Source organism: Loxodonta africana, chromosome 8, assembly GCF_030014295.1.
Source record: "Loxodonta africana isolate mLoxAfr1 chromosome 8, mLoxAfr1.hap2, whole genome shotgun sequence".
Lineage (NCBI taxonomy): Eukaryota > Metazoa > Chordata > Mammalia > Proboscidea > Elephantidae > Loxodonta > Loxodonta africana.
In genome coordinates this window covers 15258929-15275982 of record NC_087349.1, presented here as the reverse complement: position 1 = coordinate 15275982, position 17054 = coordinate 15258929, and the positions used below count along the sequence as shown (strand labels likewise).

The 17054-nt window shown below is 45.1% G+C and overlaps 1 protein-coding gene across 3 annotated transcripts in view; it reads right to left on the bottom strand.

Moving 5' to 3' along the window:
* Positions 1 to 1518: 1518 nt before the first annotated feature.
* The window catches only part of SLC35B4 (solute carrier family 35 member B4), a 33511-nt gene continuing 17975 nt past the window's right edge, over positions 1519 to 17054 (bottom strand). Inside the window, exons 5-11 of one of the 3 annotated variants that reach the window (XM_064289700.1) lie at positions 15866 to 15947; positions 15600 to 15660; positions 14008 to 14117; positions 12147 to 12222; positions 11460 to 11605; positions 8392 to 8467; positions 7057 to 7171 (exon numbers count right to left, since the gene is read on the bottom strand). In XM_064289700.1, coding sequence (XP_064145770.1) covers positions 8438 to 8467; positions 11460 to 11605; positions 12147 to 12222; positions 14008 to 14117; positions 15600 to 15660; positions 15866 to 15947 — 505 coding nt within the window. In that variant the 3' untranslated portion in view covers positions 7057 to 7171; positions 8392 to 8437. Of the gene's footprint in view, positions 7172 to 8391; positions 8468 to 11459; positions 11606 to 12146; positions 12223 to 14007; positions 14118 to 15599; positions 15661 to 15865; positions 15948 to 17054 lie in introns of all 3 variants that reach the window. The other 2 variants (XM_003420877.4, XM_023539970.2) reach the window with 2 other exon arrangements.

Sequence of the window (17054 nt, the reverse complement as noted above, 5' to 3'; positions counted from 1 at the left end):
AAAGGTCGGTGGTTCAAATCTACCAGGGGCTCCTGGGAAACCCTAGGGGGCAGTTCTACTCTGTCCTATAGGGTCACTAAGAGTTGGAATCAACTTGATGGCAACAGGGTTTTTTATGGACGAAGTAGAACTGCCCCCTAGGGTTTCCAAGGCTGTAATCCTTATGGAAGCAGGCTGCCAGGTCTTTCTCCCACAGAGAGGCCACTGACCTTTCAGTTAGCTGAGCGCTTTAACCACTGCACCACCAGAGCTCCTGTTGCTGACATGAACACATTTAATTCGTTGATTTGTACTCACTTCTGATAGCTGTTTAAATGCTCATCGTTAACACTGGGACAAAGCAACGGTCTTTCCTGACATTCACCTAGGTGCCTGGGGCCCTTGTTACTCAGGGCATCTGGGCAGGGATACCCTGTGGCTCTCTGTAGGTGGCTCTCGCCGCTGGCAGGAGAATCACAGGGGACAGAGGAGAAGGCTGCTCCACTGATGTGATTATACAGTTCGCCAGCATTAAACCATAGCTGATCCTCCCCAGGAGTCCTTTAATTTTCCAGGCTCGGGGTTTCAAATCCCGTGAATGTAAACATTCAGAGTTCAATGTGCCCTATGCCTACAAGGCTCTCACCGCAGAGTGACCGGATTTCAGGAGCAGCCAGCACCACCCCTGCTCACAGTGAAAGGCTCGGGACTGTTCAAGTACACCAAGCCGTCTCCTTCTGACAAAGTTGTGACGTGACTTTTAAAGAGATAGATTTTCATTATGCTATTTTTTTTTTTTTAGTGTTCTGTACCTGGGTGGGGCAGGCAGTTAAAGCGCTCTGCTGATAACCAAAAGGTCGGCGGTTCAAGTTCATCCAGGGGCACCTCTGAAGTAAGGCCTGGTGATCTAATTCTGAAAAATCCGCCACTGAAAACCCTACGGAGCACAGTTCTCCTCTGACCCGTGCAGGGCCACCATGCGTCTGAAGCCACCCTGGCAACTAGACCTAAACTTCTGTAACATGGCTCCCAACAGACCGGGTCTGGTAAACTGCTCTGAGAGCTGCTTCCTGTTTAGATTTACCTAAAAGCAACATACTGAAGACAAAGAAAGGAGACGGGCCATTGCGGCATTACAAGTCCACGTATCTCTGTTAAGGCAGAGGTTTTGACAGACCTGCTGCAGAAACTTACCGCCACGAACCTATAAAACCTCCCCAAACAGGCGAAACAGACCAGGAGCCTGGAGCCCGAGAAGTGGTTTCTGACTGATCCAGGGGCCAGGCTGCTGACCCTCGTTTGTAGCAACTGCACCATCACCACTAGGCAGTGAAACCTGGCGAGCTTCTGAGATGGCACGCAAGCCCTCGAAAGGTAACGGGGATTGGAAACACAGGCGAGAAATGTATCCCTTTATTAAGAAACTAGGATTGTACAAGTCAAGATCAAAACCAGATGTCTGATGAGTTGTTTCAGAAGGTAAAAGCTTGCTCTTCATAAAAAATAATGGTAAAAAAACAAAAAAACAACTCATTCAGCTTGTTTGGCAAAACGATTTTATTTGTAAAAACTTCCCACTCCACCTTAACTCTCTGTTCAAATGCCTCAGAAGGCAGAAGTTGACGCTGGATATTTGCACAGCTCAAAACCTGAACACCCACTAAAGTCTCTGAGCTGTGTTACAGTCTCCACCACTCTCCAGCCTCTGCTGCCCCCAATCTTTGTGCTTAAAACTAAATACTGAATGAAGAGCGCAGAGGCTGGATAAACCAAACCCCTGCTGTCCTTCCCCACCCCCATGCCACATAATTTCAGGAAATCTTGCTTGCAAAATTATCCTTTTTGAGGATGACGCCATTCTCTGGAATGAAAGCGACCAGCACCAAAATGACTTGTGCTACCAAGTGACCCATGGCCGTTTTTACTGCACTGGGAATAAGCACTGCTTCCCTCTTTGGTTCAGTCTTCTTTATATCTCAAAAAACAGAAGTAATTCAATGTGCCAGAGAATTCTTAGAACTTTTTCTAAGAAAGTATGGGTTTTATGTCTTTTTAAGTGAAGCCTTATTTTCTCACTTCGCTCTGGTTCCCTTGCAACTTGCCTCACCTGAACAAAAATGAGGAATCTGGGTTGGATGGTTAGTGGTTTAGGCAGATAAAGCTCAGGGGAGGTGTCCCAGTGTGACCCCGAGAACAGACCAATGGACAATGACCTCCGCTGGCCATGGAGAAATGAGGTGGGGCTGGCCACCCAGTGCAGCCTACTGCAGGAACTTCTAAGGATCTTTAGTGCTGCCCTGATGGGCATCTCGGAGCACTTCCTTCCTGGGCACCGAGTGATGCCAAGTGCTAAATATATAACAGGGCTTCGAACCGGTTCATTTCTGTTTGAACTCCTGCTGAGAATTTGCATTTCTAACAAGTTCCCAGGTGATGCTAATGAGTCCACCCCAGACATACTGAATCAGAATCTACATTTTAACAAGGTTCCCAGGTGATTCTTATGTATAATAAATTTTGTGAACCACTGCTCTACTTGGTGGTTCTTGAAATTGGTCCCTAGCCAGCAGCATTAGCAACGCCTGGGAAACTGTTAGAAATGCAAGTTCTCGGCAGGGGTTCAAACAGAAATGAACCCTGATATACTTCCCTCCTACCACCACGCAACCAAGCGAGCACAAACTGGGGGCAGGCTGTATACTGATGACAACCCGTGGGGCGTCCTCAATGCTCCCCCACTCCTTTCCTTGCCTGGAATCTTTGGAAGCTTCCTTTTCTTCACTTTCTTGCCAAGCAGCTGATGAAGAGTGGGAGTCGGTACCAGGAACCATTAGAAGGTTTCACAGAAACTTAAGGGAATAAGAGACCTTGGCAGCATTCATTTAGTAACACAAGTCAGACATTGTGCTAGCAATACAGAAATGAATAAGACATGATCCCTGGCCTCTTCCTTTCCCGGAAACCGCTGGAAAGAGAGAAGAACACACTACAAAGCCAAGAAAGTCAGTCGCCTGCCCTCACTCAGTTCACACTGAACATATTCCAATGCTTACTACACGTTCTTTTACTTACAAATATTGCTTATACTCACTTTCAAAGGTCGTACCCACCAGCAATCATAATGACCACATTATATCTCTATTGACAGTTCTACCTCAGAATGGGCTGCAACCAGGTAAGATCCAACCCCAGCTGTCAGGATAAAGCTGTCGAGACTAAAATGCTTTGGTTATCTCATGAGGGCAGAATTACTGACAATTCTGTTTATTCCAAGCCAAAGAGAAACTGCAGCAAAGGTAGGGTCTGGGTTTCTGATCTCTACGCTGTGGTTCTTCACGATGTGGACTGGTGCCTCTACTCAGGCCTTTGCTACATTCGCGAACATGCCAACTGGTCCCCCAACAAACACGCCCCCCTAGTCCAGAGCTGAGGCACTGGTTTGAATTCTTTCTGACCTAAATCTTCCATCTGCCTTCTCCAGAGGCACCTGGCAATGTGGGGTGAAGGAGCTGGGGGAGGAAGGTAAGAAAGAAAGAGCAAAATGGGAAAACTACTGTTTCCCAAACACAGAAGGGGACGGTGGTGAAGGTTCTCACCCCTACTCTGAGTAGAACACACGTACATTTTTACATTAACCCTTCATGTTCACACTCATCCTCATGATATTCACACCCTCTGCTATATACCCTCACCCTTACAGACGCACATCCCTAGTATCAGTGCTTATAAGGATGTATAAATAAATACATGCTGCACACTGATAGAAATACCCTGTTAAAATCCACAAAAACCACCCAGAGAACAGGGGCACAGATGTGAGGTTCTAGGTCTTGCTCAGCAGTGAACCGAAGCTACAGTGAAGAAACTGAGGCTGGGAAGTGAGAGAAAATAGGGCAGAGGAGAGGAAGGTGCTAGGGAAATGACAAGACATTTACTGGAATTCTTTAAAAACTACCGTGTCGCCTTCCAGAAGAACAGAAGAGGTTGTGGGTGGCACTCGCAGCACTGGCCACCCTGAAGTACTGTAACATTTATGACCAGTGGGCAGGAAGAAGGGACTGAGTCTAAATGCTTCAGAACATGGTATCAACTTACCAAGTACAGACATATGGAATGGCTGTTTTAGTTGGATACGGAAGATAATAAAGGATCAAAATTATCTTACTAATTAAAAAATGAAAAACGATAGCATTGAAAACATGACAATCAAATTTTGGTAGAGGGTATGTAGACCTTAAATTTATGTAATTTGAAAAGCCACTGTCATTTCCTTTTACACCTTGTCTGCTGTCTTACCAAGCTGTTAGGTGGACACGTGGACACAAACACACACACACACACACTACATTTTCTGGTTGGTGTCGTTTGCTATTTGATCATTGCTCTAAGGGTAGAGTCTTGCACATGACATTCCTTTGTAAACAAACTACATCCTCTATCTATCGCTGAAGCACAAGACTACCTGGTCTTCACCCAGAGAAAGAGGAAAAGCACTAAGGCATTTCTCATCCAGTTAGGTCAAAGTCTGACTCTCTACAAAATAGTTTATTTGCCCCTTTAATAAGAGCTGGGAAAAAATTTCAACTTGGATTGCAAAATCAGTTAACAAAGGTGAACATATGGTTTAAAAAAAAATAGTGGCAAAGTATTAACTAATGTTGGTTAGACATATTTCCTGATACCCAACTACTAAAGAGAAACATCAATCCACAGGACATCTCAGGCGTCCTGCTGCTCACTACTTGAATTGTGTGTGAGCCTGCGAATCTATTACCTGACCCCTTCACTAGCAGGGCTGGCAGAGGTCTTCTGACCGAGAGGAATAGACACTTTCCAAAACAAGACTCTGAAATGGAATGGACCCAGTTAAATGGTACCTGTGTATACTGGCACCAGTTTCGATAAATAAACGTTAACATTTGCTCCAGCACGAAAGGGTGACACCATGCTAGGTAAGGCAGTACCCACGGAGGGTTACCCAGAGACACCAGCTAGGTAGCACTCGAGCAATCCCTAGGGACAGCTCCTTCTATTAAGTGGATAAGAAAAGGAGCTTTTGGTGTCTTTAAGAGGATCTTTAACACTTGGTATTTATAGCACGTCATTCTGACGAACTCCACACATTTTAAACAAAGTGCTTTTTGGTTCCATGATAGATTTAGTATGCTTTAAGGTAGACCCTCACAGGCATGGGGCAGTTGAAAACGTCCGGAACTAACCAGCCTGAGGCCTGTGGCTTAGGTGGGGAAATAGTATCCACACTTTACGGAATAAACTGGGGCACCTTAAGGGACTTGCCCAAAGTGACCCGGGGTCCCAGGACAGCTCTGCTACAGATGGTGGAGGGAGCCCAGGGGCCTGGGGCCACACCTTGCCTGAAGAACACTACAGATGGTGGAGGGAGCCCAGGGGCCTGGGGCCACGCCTTGCCTGGAGAACACTACAGATGGTGGAGGGAGCCCAGGCGCCTGGGGCCACGCCTTGCCTGGAGAACACTACCTACACCCAGCAGGAAGGGAAAGGCCTTTTCTATATGCAGAAAGAGAAGGGGACAGTAAGCTTCCCTGCCTACGTGTACTTGTGTGAGGTTAATGAAGGTCAGGGGCAAAGTGAAGAAAGAGGAAATCAAAGAACACTGATTTCCCGCGCTCTTCCCTCCTCCCAATGGTCACACACCAACCCCAGGAGGGCAACATGCAGACCTACAGCGCTCCTCCTTCCAAACCAGCCTTTGAAATGATTTCTACCAGAGGCACATTTCTGCATACAATAAATGCATACGAACTCTCCCAGAGGCCCACCAAGACATCAAGACACTTCATAGGAAAAGAGAAAAACAAAAATTCTATTTGTGATTTGACCTGACTTACACACCACACCCCCCGCCAAGTATCCGTACTATAGATATATAATGCACATACATGTGTATATATGTGGGTGCATGTAACACACACACGTTCAGTGATTCACCTGACTGAGATGCTAGCAGAGTTGTCAGGCTGCACTGCATCTTCCTGGTTAAGAAGAAGCCTTCCCAAGCCTTTGCCTACCCACAGGGATTCAGCCCAGAAGCGATGCAGTGCCTCCAGGGGGTGCCACGGCTCTCTGGTGCCGCCAGGGTCGGCTTTCCTGGGCCAGGCTGGGGGCGCCATCTCATGGGCTTCATACAGAAGACTGAGGAAAACAGTCTCTGTTTCAAAGTCATACAATCTTTCTTTCTTATTAACATTGTGCCATATAGATGTGCTGCGGATTTGCTCTAAGTTCAGAAAGCAGGAGATGTGAAAGCGTATAGAAAAAAGGGGAAAAAAAGGCAAATGTGGGAGAGAGGGTTCCCAGAGTCCTGCTCCAGTGTCACTGCGCTCACAGGGCCCACTGCTCCTTTCCCAGCACGCTGGAGGAAGCCTGGTCCCAATGCTCCTGGTGTCACCCCAGTTCACTTGGCCACTAGTAGTTCCTGACAGTGACACGTGGAGTGTGTGTCAGGTTGAAAAGTGCTGCTGAGGATGGAGGGATGGCAGGAGAAAGAAGGGACAGGTCACAGGATAATCACTGATTTGGCATAGAGTCATCACAACAAAACGGCTGATCTTGTCCAAGTCCACAAACAAAAAATGAGTGCCTCTGGGGACTCAGAAGTCAACAAGCGAGTGCAGTCCTGAATATTTTGGTAAACAAAACAAAAAAGAACAAATGAAGAGGCTGTGCGATCCTACAGAACTATTCTTTCCCTATTTCAGGGTCAAGGGGTTTCTATTACGAGTCTACAAACGTTGATCTGTAGAGCCGCAAGAACTCTGAGAATACCCCTCTTCCGAGGACTCTCGGGCGCACCTTTGGTTCAATACCGGGGTCGCTCAGCACTGACAACAGTGAACCGGTGGCTGGCCCTTCACCAGCCCCCTCTCGCTAGGACGCAGCAGGTCTGTGTGCTCCAGGCAGATCTCAGTTCTTCTTGTCCTCCCCGGGAGGTGGCCTTTTTGTGGCTCCTAGGTGGTTCCACACCTCTGTATACATCAGGGTCCCAGTGAAGACAAACAAGGTGCCCAGCCAGTGCCACAGAGTGAAAGGGTTCTGGAAGTACAAGATGGAGAAGATGAGGCTCACAAACTTGCGCAGCGTCACCACGAGCGTGACGGTGAGGGAGGCGCACTCTGTGGTCAGGATGAACACGCCCCTGATGCACACGTACCTGGAGGGGGGAGTTAAGGTGGTTTTCTGGATTGTTCTCGAGAGATCAGCGGGCAGAACACTGATACAGTGCCATGAATTTTCATATTCAAAGAAGCAAACACCTGAGGGTTGGCTAGGGCCGCTCTGGGCTCTTCCCTTGTAGAACACCTACAGAATTCCTGTGCTGCCATTCCAATTGTGGACCCCAATTCCACATGGCCTTAAAACCTCCCGTTATTCGTATTCTGGATTTTTCCCACAGTGTACAATGAAGGTCGCCTCCAACGTAATGACACAGGGTGACACTCTCCAGAAGGCTGAATACAACTGACCTTCAAGTGTTCTTGTCCCTGGCCCTTCCACCTCCTCCTCCAAAGAGGAGCTCTGCACAGCAAATCAACAGAGGAATAAGGCTAATCTCAATCCATTTCATTATTTTAAAGATTCAATGATTTTTATGATAAAAACTAAAGGTAGTACCAAATAGCCATTAAAAAAAAAATTAGGTTTTGATGAATTTGAAGTATCTTTCAGAATTTTGTGGCAGCTTGTGTTAACTTGAAATATCCTAGAATACCAGAAAGGTCCAGGTAGAAATCAGATCGATCGTTCGCATCATATACTAATTCTTAAGGAGCCCTTGGCGGCACAGTAGTTAAGTGCTTGGCTGCTAACTGAAAGGTCCATAGTTCAAGCCCACCAGTCGCTCCAGGGGAGAAAGATGTGGCAGCCTGCTTCTGGGAAGATCACGGCCTTGGAAGCCCTGCGGAGCAGTTCTACTCTGTCCTATAAGGTTTCTATGACTTGGAATCACTCCGACAGAAACGGGTCACACTAATTGTTAATTACTCCCGGGACTTCTAAATTCCCGGCCAACAACCCTTCTGTCGACTTGCTCGCCTCTCTGTGACCTACTGCTCCATCAGCATCTCTTTTGTCCTCAACAAAGGAGCTCACTGAATAGGTCGGTCACCCACTTAAAAAAAACCAAACTCACTGTCACCAAGTTGATACCGACTCACAGTGACCCTCTAGGACAGAGCAGAATGGCCCCACAGGGTTTCCAAGGAGCAGCTGGTGGACTTGAACTCCAGACTTTTGGTTAGCAGCCGAGCTTACTGCAGAGCAAATCAAGGCAAAATCAAAACTCCGGTCACTGCACTGCTAGAAGCAAAGACTGAACATTTCCTCTCCTAAACAACACAAGGAAACAACATGGCAGAGGGCTCCAAAGGATACTGAGTGATGACATTCATAAGGAGGTAGAACCACATGATGGGCACCGTCACGCCGACGACTGGAACCTGATATAATTCTGCAAAGAGTAGAAGAGAGTACGGTCATATTACTCGGACAGCTAAAGCTCTCACCTTTGTCAACAACGTAACACACACTGACCAGAACAGGGGCGGCAACGTGTATTTCCTTAGAGAGCATCATCTATGGATTTGGACCATACACCATTTTGCTTGCCTTGGTTCCAGGGTACCTCAGCCTCAAAAGTCATTAGGTGGTTTCTTAAGACAAACAATATTTTAACGTTTAAATAAACGGTTTACCTGAACGGGGCTCCACTTTACAAAGACAGACTGTGAAGGACAGAAACATTCCAAATGGCATGGTTTTGACTGACCATCGACACAAAATGGAAGACATTTAGAAATATGTACAGTCCCACCAGTAATCAAGGAATTTAAAATTCAGCAAAGACTGTACCATTCAATACCTGTTAGGAATTTTAAAATGTATAAATACTGTCCTAATTCTGGCAAGGTGGAAGTGGAGCTGGTGGGCAGTCGTTCAGCTGGTGGTAGTGGAAACTGGTGTCTTTCTGTTACAAATCAATTCCCCAATTCTTATTAAAAACCAAAACCAAACCATTGCCATTGAATCAATTCTGACTCATAGCGGCCCTACAGGACAGAGTAGAACTGCCCCATAGGGCTTCCAAGAGGAGGCTGGTGGATCTGAACTACCAACCTTCTGGTCAGCTGTCGGGCTGTTAACTACTATGCCACCAGGGCTCCTAATACTTATCAAGGGCCACAAAAGTGTTCACACCCATTCTTAGGAGTTAATCCTAGAGAATTCAAAAGAAGTTCTGCATTCTTTGTAGCACTCCTTATGATAAGGAAAGACTCTGAATCAGTCTAAATGCCCACTGATGGGGCAAGGGCTGCGTAAGCAAAGGTACTTTAAATGAGGTGTCGTACATTTGATAAACAGAGAAATCGTAACGATGATATAGTCACTTGAAGAAACTCAGAATGCAGGTGAAAAAATTACACCTACACAAGGATTATAACTATGTACGGATATCTGTAAGGAGACGATGCCCGGAAGGACAGTGTTAAAAATGAAATTAGTTGATAAGAAGAACAATGGAACTGTAACTTTTTTTCCATTGTTACGTGCTGTCAAGTTGGTTCTAACTCATAGTGACCCTGTGCACAAGAGAACGAAACACTGCCCAGTCCTGCACCATGCTGACAACTGTTCCTAAGCTTGAGCCCATTGTTCCAGCCACTGTGTCAATCCATCTCATTAAGGGTCTTCCTCTTTTTTGCTGACCCTCTACTTTACCAAGCATGATGTCCTTCTCTAGGGACTGGTCCCTTCTGGTAACATGTCCAAAGTATATGAGACGAAGTCTCACCATCCTTGTTTCTAAGGAGCATTCTGGTTTTTTCCATACCTTTTTATGTTACTTTTCTATAACAAGACTTGCGCAGTAAATATTTGAGAGGAAATAAAATATCCAAGATCAAAGGGAATAAGGGCCTAGCAAGCCTCAAAGGGCTAGTTTTCTTTGTATTGTTAAAACTGCTTTTGGGGTTTGAATTACACAGCACAACTTAAGAAATTCTGATTAAAGTAAAGCTGAGATCTGATTAGTCAAAGAACATTTTCTTTTGCAAAAAGAAGATAAAAACCCGTACTTATGATTAAAGACAATTTGTTATCACTGTTCTGGGCTCCTGGGCAACCTCAGCACTCTGGTACTGTTGTCTTTGACACACTTAAAAAAAAAAAACACTTAGCCAGTACTAAAACAACAGGAAGTTAACAGATGTGACTACTGTTTATTAACTTCAGAGGCCCACCGGATAAATCTGCTGAGGAAAGAGGTAATCCGTACGACTTAAAACATTTAGAATGGCTGTTTAGATCTCTTGGAAAACTTAAGGGGTATCAGATTCATCTGAGACACTTAATCTCAAGACAAGCAAGAGAAAGAAAATGTGTAATTAAGGTTGATCCTGAAGAAACTGAAAGCAGAGTCTAAAACACTGTTCATCATAAATACCCAGCACTGTGACTTTTAGAAAACACATTCTAGTAACTAAATCGATTCCAAGGAACTTGATAATATTTTTATTTCAACAGCTCTTAGCGAGGTGAGGAATCTCCAAGACCTTATAGGTTAAAAATCAGAAGTAATTCTAAATGTCATTCAGAGCTTTACAGACTTTCTCAGACACCACCCTCTTCACAAATGCTCCTGTGACCGAATGGGAGAGGCAATATTTACAAATTCAAACAGAGGGGAGTCTACCATCACCACGCCCTCCCTTCAAAGGGCAAACAAGGGCTCGCTCAGCACCTACTGCAATTCAAACCACACTCACCACTGTGGAATCAAATTTATATTAAAAATCAGTCTTTCACTTCTATTTCAAGATGCCCTTTCTCATCCACGACCTAAAAAACTCCTAACCCAGAATTCACCTGTCACTGATTTTGTTTTCCTCTCTCACCCAAAGAGCCTAAGAGGCTTTTATTTCCTGTTCCAAGGAGCAGATCATAACAAAACCATTGACCTGTGATTAAGTTTTCTAGAAGTTTCAGGACTCTAGGTGGGTGGAGGGGCAAATCTTCTGGAAAGTTACCTTTTTAATGTTAACTCAGTGGCCATTAAGTCCTTCATCACCATGGAAACCTGTATTCTTTAAACAGAAGTGATTTCAGTCTCTGTGACTCCTCCATTCTCTGGAAGAAGTCTCCCCGAGCAGGAGGGACCATTTTTCCCCACTTGCAAATTGTTTGTTAAATCAGAGAGCAATCAAATATTCTGCTATTTTTTTGAATTAATAGACGATTATATTTTTAACACCACTCTAGGTGCCTGCAACATAAAGGCCTGATTTAAAAATGGTTATTTGTTCCTTGTGTGTTCATTTGTCTATATAGCACTTTGTGTCTATTAGTAGATAATCAGATCATATAAATAACTGCTTTCAGGTTAAGTGACAATAAACAGATAATTTAATAAACAGTCATGTTAGTCAGTAATCCAAAAATCAAACCTGTTGCCGTCGAGTCGATTCCAACTCACAGTGATCATACAAGACAGAGTCCGACCGTCTCATGGTTTCTAAGGAGTGGCCAGTGGATTGGAACTGCAGACTTTTGGTTAGCAGCCGAGCTCTTACCCACTGCGCCACCAGGGCTCCTAGTAAGTAATACCTTATATTGTAGACTTTTGAAATTAATGTGGATATTTACCGCCTATCTAACCTGTAACTCAGAAAGAAGCCAGGGCATCAACTTTGCTTCCCTCCCGCCCTCAGGCAGGCCGGGCAGCCTGGATGGATCAGGCGCAGGTGCCTCTCCTGGTAGAGAAGGATGAAGGGTGCAGGGAGCTGCCGGCTGCCCAAGTCCCTGCCTCTCATCTCTGCAGTGTGTTATTCCTATTTTTGTCTCTGTCCTCAAAACTTCAAACATTCCACATTCAAATGCAAACTCCCAAATTTCAAAGTCAAACAGAGAGGATTTGAAGATATTCTCTTCCTTTAATCGCAAATAACTGAGAAGTGCCTGTAACAGCTTTTGCTGCTACAACTATTGATTAATAGCAGTACTTCCTGCAAGGTGGAGGGGACAGATGATGTGGATAAGATCCTGAAAAAAGCAGCAGTCAAGTCAAGAATAAAGCTGAGACTTCACCAGAGAAAAAACTGTCAGGTAATTCTCCCACGTAACCCCAAACTCACCAGATTTACTGAACAGAACTGCGTGGTCATAAATATCAGAAGCCAAGAAGATGAAACCAGGTAGTGGAAGGGCGTGCTGGGGAAAGAAATATTTTACATAAATATAAATGCAAAACCATGATAAAATACAGTTTTGCAATGTTTGAAAAGTTTACCAGCTGTTTGACAAGCAATACAAGGTAAGAAACGCAAGTCAGACTTATTTACTTGAAATGTACCCAGCACGTCTGGCCACTTGGTACTGCATAGCGCGCTAAAAAGAAAAGGTGCCGGTGAGTCAAATCTGACTCATGGCAACCCTGTGTGTTTCAGAGTAAAACTGTGCTCCATAAGGTTTTCATGGCTGAGACCTTTCTTCTGAGCCTCTGGGTGGGAGCAAATTGCCAGGCCTTTCTTCTGAGCCTCTGGGTGGGAGCAAACTGCCAACTTTTGGGTTTATACCAGCCAGGGCTACTAAGCCCAAAGTTACAGTTCTCCCCCTTAGGGAGACTGATGGCCATCATGGACAAAGCAAAAATTGGAGCTAGCATTCTTTCCTTAATAAAAGGGAACGGGGCAATTTAAATACATAGTCCTCCTGCCCAAGAAGACTTGCTACCCTTTAGTATTTTTGTGAAAGGTGTTAAATACAGGATTCAAAAATTATGAAGCGTGCAAATGGCGGATTTTAAGGAGTTTAGGAAACTAGAGGGAAAAGGGATCTGAGGACAAATACGAGGTCTGGGGAAAAAGAAGACGAGAATGAAAGGAGGCTGAAGAAACAACAAGCAAACTGAGATGCACACACTTAAAGACAGCCCCCTCACCACCCCCACAACAGCAATGGTGAATCACAGTTCATTTACTGAGCAGCTACTGTGTGCCGGGCCCGTTCTGAAAGAGAGGTGAACCAACGAGAACGTTCCTTTGTTTCTGAAGGCCCGAGCAGCTACTCTGACTCTAATTAACTGCCTCAAATTGCTTGTTTGCAACTTCAGTACAAAAGGCTGGCAGCAGAGTCATCCCTAGGGTGGCTGTGTCTGGAGGCCGCTACCTCACCCTAACCTTGAGGGGCTGTGCCTGGGGCATTATGGCAACAGGAAAGAGGGAGGAGGGCAGGAAGGTCAGAGGAGGAGGCTCAGACACAGAGAATCAGCTCATTAAACCTGCTATCAATGAGAAAAGTCCACCGAGAAGAATTATCTTCTCACCCCATCTTCCCAAACTCCACCCCTCAGATGCCTGCCGGCACAAACCTCCCCTGCATGTAGCTCCGGGACTCCTTCCCTTCCCTTCCCTTCCCTTCCCAGGTGTCCACACTGGTTTTAACCCGATTTCATCTACAGGGGCTTTGGAGGTGAAGGTCCCTTGTCCCTGGGGTTGCCTCTGGTAAACAGACATGTTTTATTCACACTGACTGACCGTGGTCGTCTCGTGTAGGGAACTGTCTGGTGGCTCAGAACGTGAATTAACCAGCCAGTGGCCACCGAGTCGGTTCCGACTCATGGCGGCCCCACGCGTGTCAGAGGAGAGCTGCTCCACAACGTGAACTAACCAGCCAGTGGCCACCGGGTCGGTTCCGACTCATGGCGGCCCCACGCGTGTCAGAGGAGAGCTGCTCCACAGAGTTTTCAACGGCCAGTTTTTCAGAACTAGATCACCAGGCCTTTCTTCCGGGCCACTTCTGTGTGGACCTGAACCCCCAAACCTTCAGTCAGCTGCCGAGCGCATCAACTGTTTGCGCCTTTTCAAAGTACTTCCGTCTACCCTCCCAGTGCAGTTTGCTGATAATAAACTGCATGGTAGGATGGCGTATTTCATTTGAAACAATGCACTGCAACTTAGTAATTTTCACCTTCCCAAGGTTCAAAAAGCTGCTTACGTTATAAAACAAAGCCTCCTTCGAGTGTTTCCCAAACTGTTTATACAGAGTCTCTTGGAATACGCCCATCCTCGCTGACGTCAGGAGGGCAAACGTCAGCGCTGCGATACCTGGGAAACAAACAGCAGGTCACAAGCGCCCGCACTTGCCCGTTTCCGCAAGTTTTCCTAAAGAACGTTTACTTTTCAAAATCATACAAATGTTGCAGACCAACTGTTTGTAGAACATTTTAAAAAGAAATAAGAACCAATCACAACATTACCGTCAGTCCTTTACAGCCTCTCTCTATACATTTACATAGATACGTTTTACAGTAAGAAAGGGTTAGACTGCACATGTAATTTTTTATCTTGCTTTCTCATTTTCTTTTTCCTGGACTTTTTCTTCATGTTGTTAAATTTTTTTCTGAAGTATGATTTTGTGGCTGGATAATATTCCATCATGTGAATGTGCCATGCTTAAATTTCCTATAATATGAGAACGGTTAGATTATTTCCAATGCTGTCATTATTTAAACCAACGCATATCCCTGGGCATGAATCTTTAAACAAAATGTTGATTATCTCCTTAGGATCAACTCTCCTAAGTGGAATTACTGAGTCAAAGGTTGTGTACATTTAAAAAACCCAATACACATTTTTTTTTTCCAGGAAGGCTGTATCAATTTCTACTCCCAGCAGTTTGCACGAGAATGGCTTCTTACTGCAACCTCGGCAACTATGAGAATTATCACTTACTATCTTGCCAATATGATAGGCCAGAAATAAAAAGCTAGTGCATTTTTGTTTCAATCTGCATTTCTAGTGAGGCTGCACATAAAATTATTGCGCATTCCTTTGTAAATTTTCCTTATTGGGTAAAGTATTTTTCTAACAGCTCATAAAGGGCTGTTTTCGTGTCAAGAATAGCAACTAAAAAGACAAAGTTCCCAAGCCAAGAGGCAAGGAGAACATAGTTCTTTCATTCTTACTTCTCTGCTATCTAAGTCTCAGCCTGTTATTGCCATTGCTGGAAGCACCTGGAAAGAGTTTCACCTCTGGTATCCCACAGTGTGAGAAGAAATCTCTACAGCAGTGGTCTAATTAATTCCTCAAAGAGATACTTGTATTTTAAAAAATTCCCCAGCAGATTCTAAGGAGCAGCCAGGCTTGGGAAACACTGCCATACAGAAGAGCAAACTTAAGAGGAAAATAAATCTACAATTTGGAAATAGGCCCCTTGGAAATTTCAAGAGTCCACTGCTCTAATGTGCTCGTTTTGCAGAAGCTCCTGCTCATTGGACAGATGATAGAGAAACGGATGGTGCGCTAATCGCTGCTCCCCAAGAGGGATGGGCAAGTAGGCTCGGACACTCCTTTCTCTGCCAATGGCAATCAAGAAAACGTGGATCCCTGTTAGAGAAGAGCCTGCCTCGAGTGGACAATTTCTTGCACACCTCAGAGTGTTCAGAGACCTGTGCTCCCAGGAGGCTCTCCCTTTCACAGTATAATGTGTTTAGCCAAAGCTTCTTGCCAAGAAACATGCCCCCTAGGAGAAAACTCAGCAAACAGAACTGCAGAGGCAATTAGCTTCATTGTAATTACCGTACTTGCCTAGTAACCACCATGCAAACGCCTGGAATCCGTCATTCTCACTCACGCTGGGCTGGGAAGTCTAGGGAATAAGGAAAAACACCAGGTACAGAGATCAGAGCAACATGCAGTGCCCAGATATGAGGGAAGCATGTATGTTACCCATTTCCCTTCAAGAAAGGGATTTGAATCCTTGTATTATGTAAGCATTTACATATACTTTATTACTAAGTGCTGGGCCCCCACAGCGAGGAGTGGGCAGAAATGATATGTGAACTGATTCTTACCACCTGCTTTGCTGACATCAAAGTGCAAATAAATATCCCCACGGACACCAAGGCAATGGAGGTGTATTTGAATACACTGTATCTGCAAAAATAAGAAGAAAACATCTCAGGGAAGCACAGATCGGAATGTCTGCATGATATTTACAGTCAGATATCGCACGAGAGTACAAGTCACTAAAATATGACTGTCCGAATCACTCCCTACCAGTCTATGTTAAGTATGTTGAGATGCTGGTTTATTTCTCCACAACACACACCCCTGGTATGGTTTAAAAATAGTTTCCCATAGTTTGTTGCCAATATGTAGTTTGTGTCACTAAAAAAACGAAAGTAGAAATAGAGCAGACGTGACATTCCATTTTGCTCTCAAGTATCCAAATCCAAGCCTGATCCAGGTCTTAAGAGGAAGCCCTGCTTTTCCTGTCTTCTGGGGGCCCAGCCCTGGATCTTAGGACACACCCCAGGTAAGACGAAGAACAGAGTATCAGATACAAACAGCAGGATTCAACACGCAGAAAATAATTCTATCGTCCATTTTCAGGGGAGGTGATTTTTTTTTATAGTCTCAGAATGAAATGACTTCAACGCTGTTTTTAAAGGCATATTCCACTTAGAGGACTGCCGGCAGTAATAACGGTGGCATTTCATATTAGCTAAAGTAGCCCTGGTGGCACGGTGGTTAAGAGCTCGGCTGCTCACCAAAAGGTCGGCAGTTCGAATCCATCAGCTGCCCCTTGGAAACCCTATGGGGCAGTTCTACTCTGTCCTAAAGGGTTGCTGAGTCCCAATCGACTGGATGGCAAGGGGTTAAAGTAGCATCATTAGGCTCCCTCTCAGGCTCTTGGTGATAAAGCAAAGGGCCTCAGGCAAGAATGAAAAGAAAGTAAACTTATAGCATGGAACCTTCCAAGGTTTTCTACTCGAATGCTTTGTACAGACCTGGGCACAGCACCTCATAAAAGGCCAACAAAACTAGCTAAGAAGCAAGGAAAGTGAAGTAGAAGGGCTAAGAGGACCACAGTGGAAAAGAGGGTGGGGTGAGGAAACGGGCATTGCCCAGGGCAGATCTACAAATAAAGAACTCTTCAGTCTGCAAAGACAACGATGAAGAGGTTAACTCAGGCCACAGACACGATGAAGGACACAGTGAAGGTAAACAGGTTTGGTCTTTGAATTCTGGAATAATGAG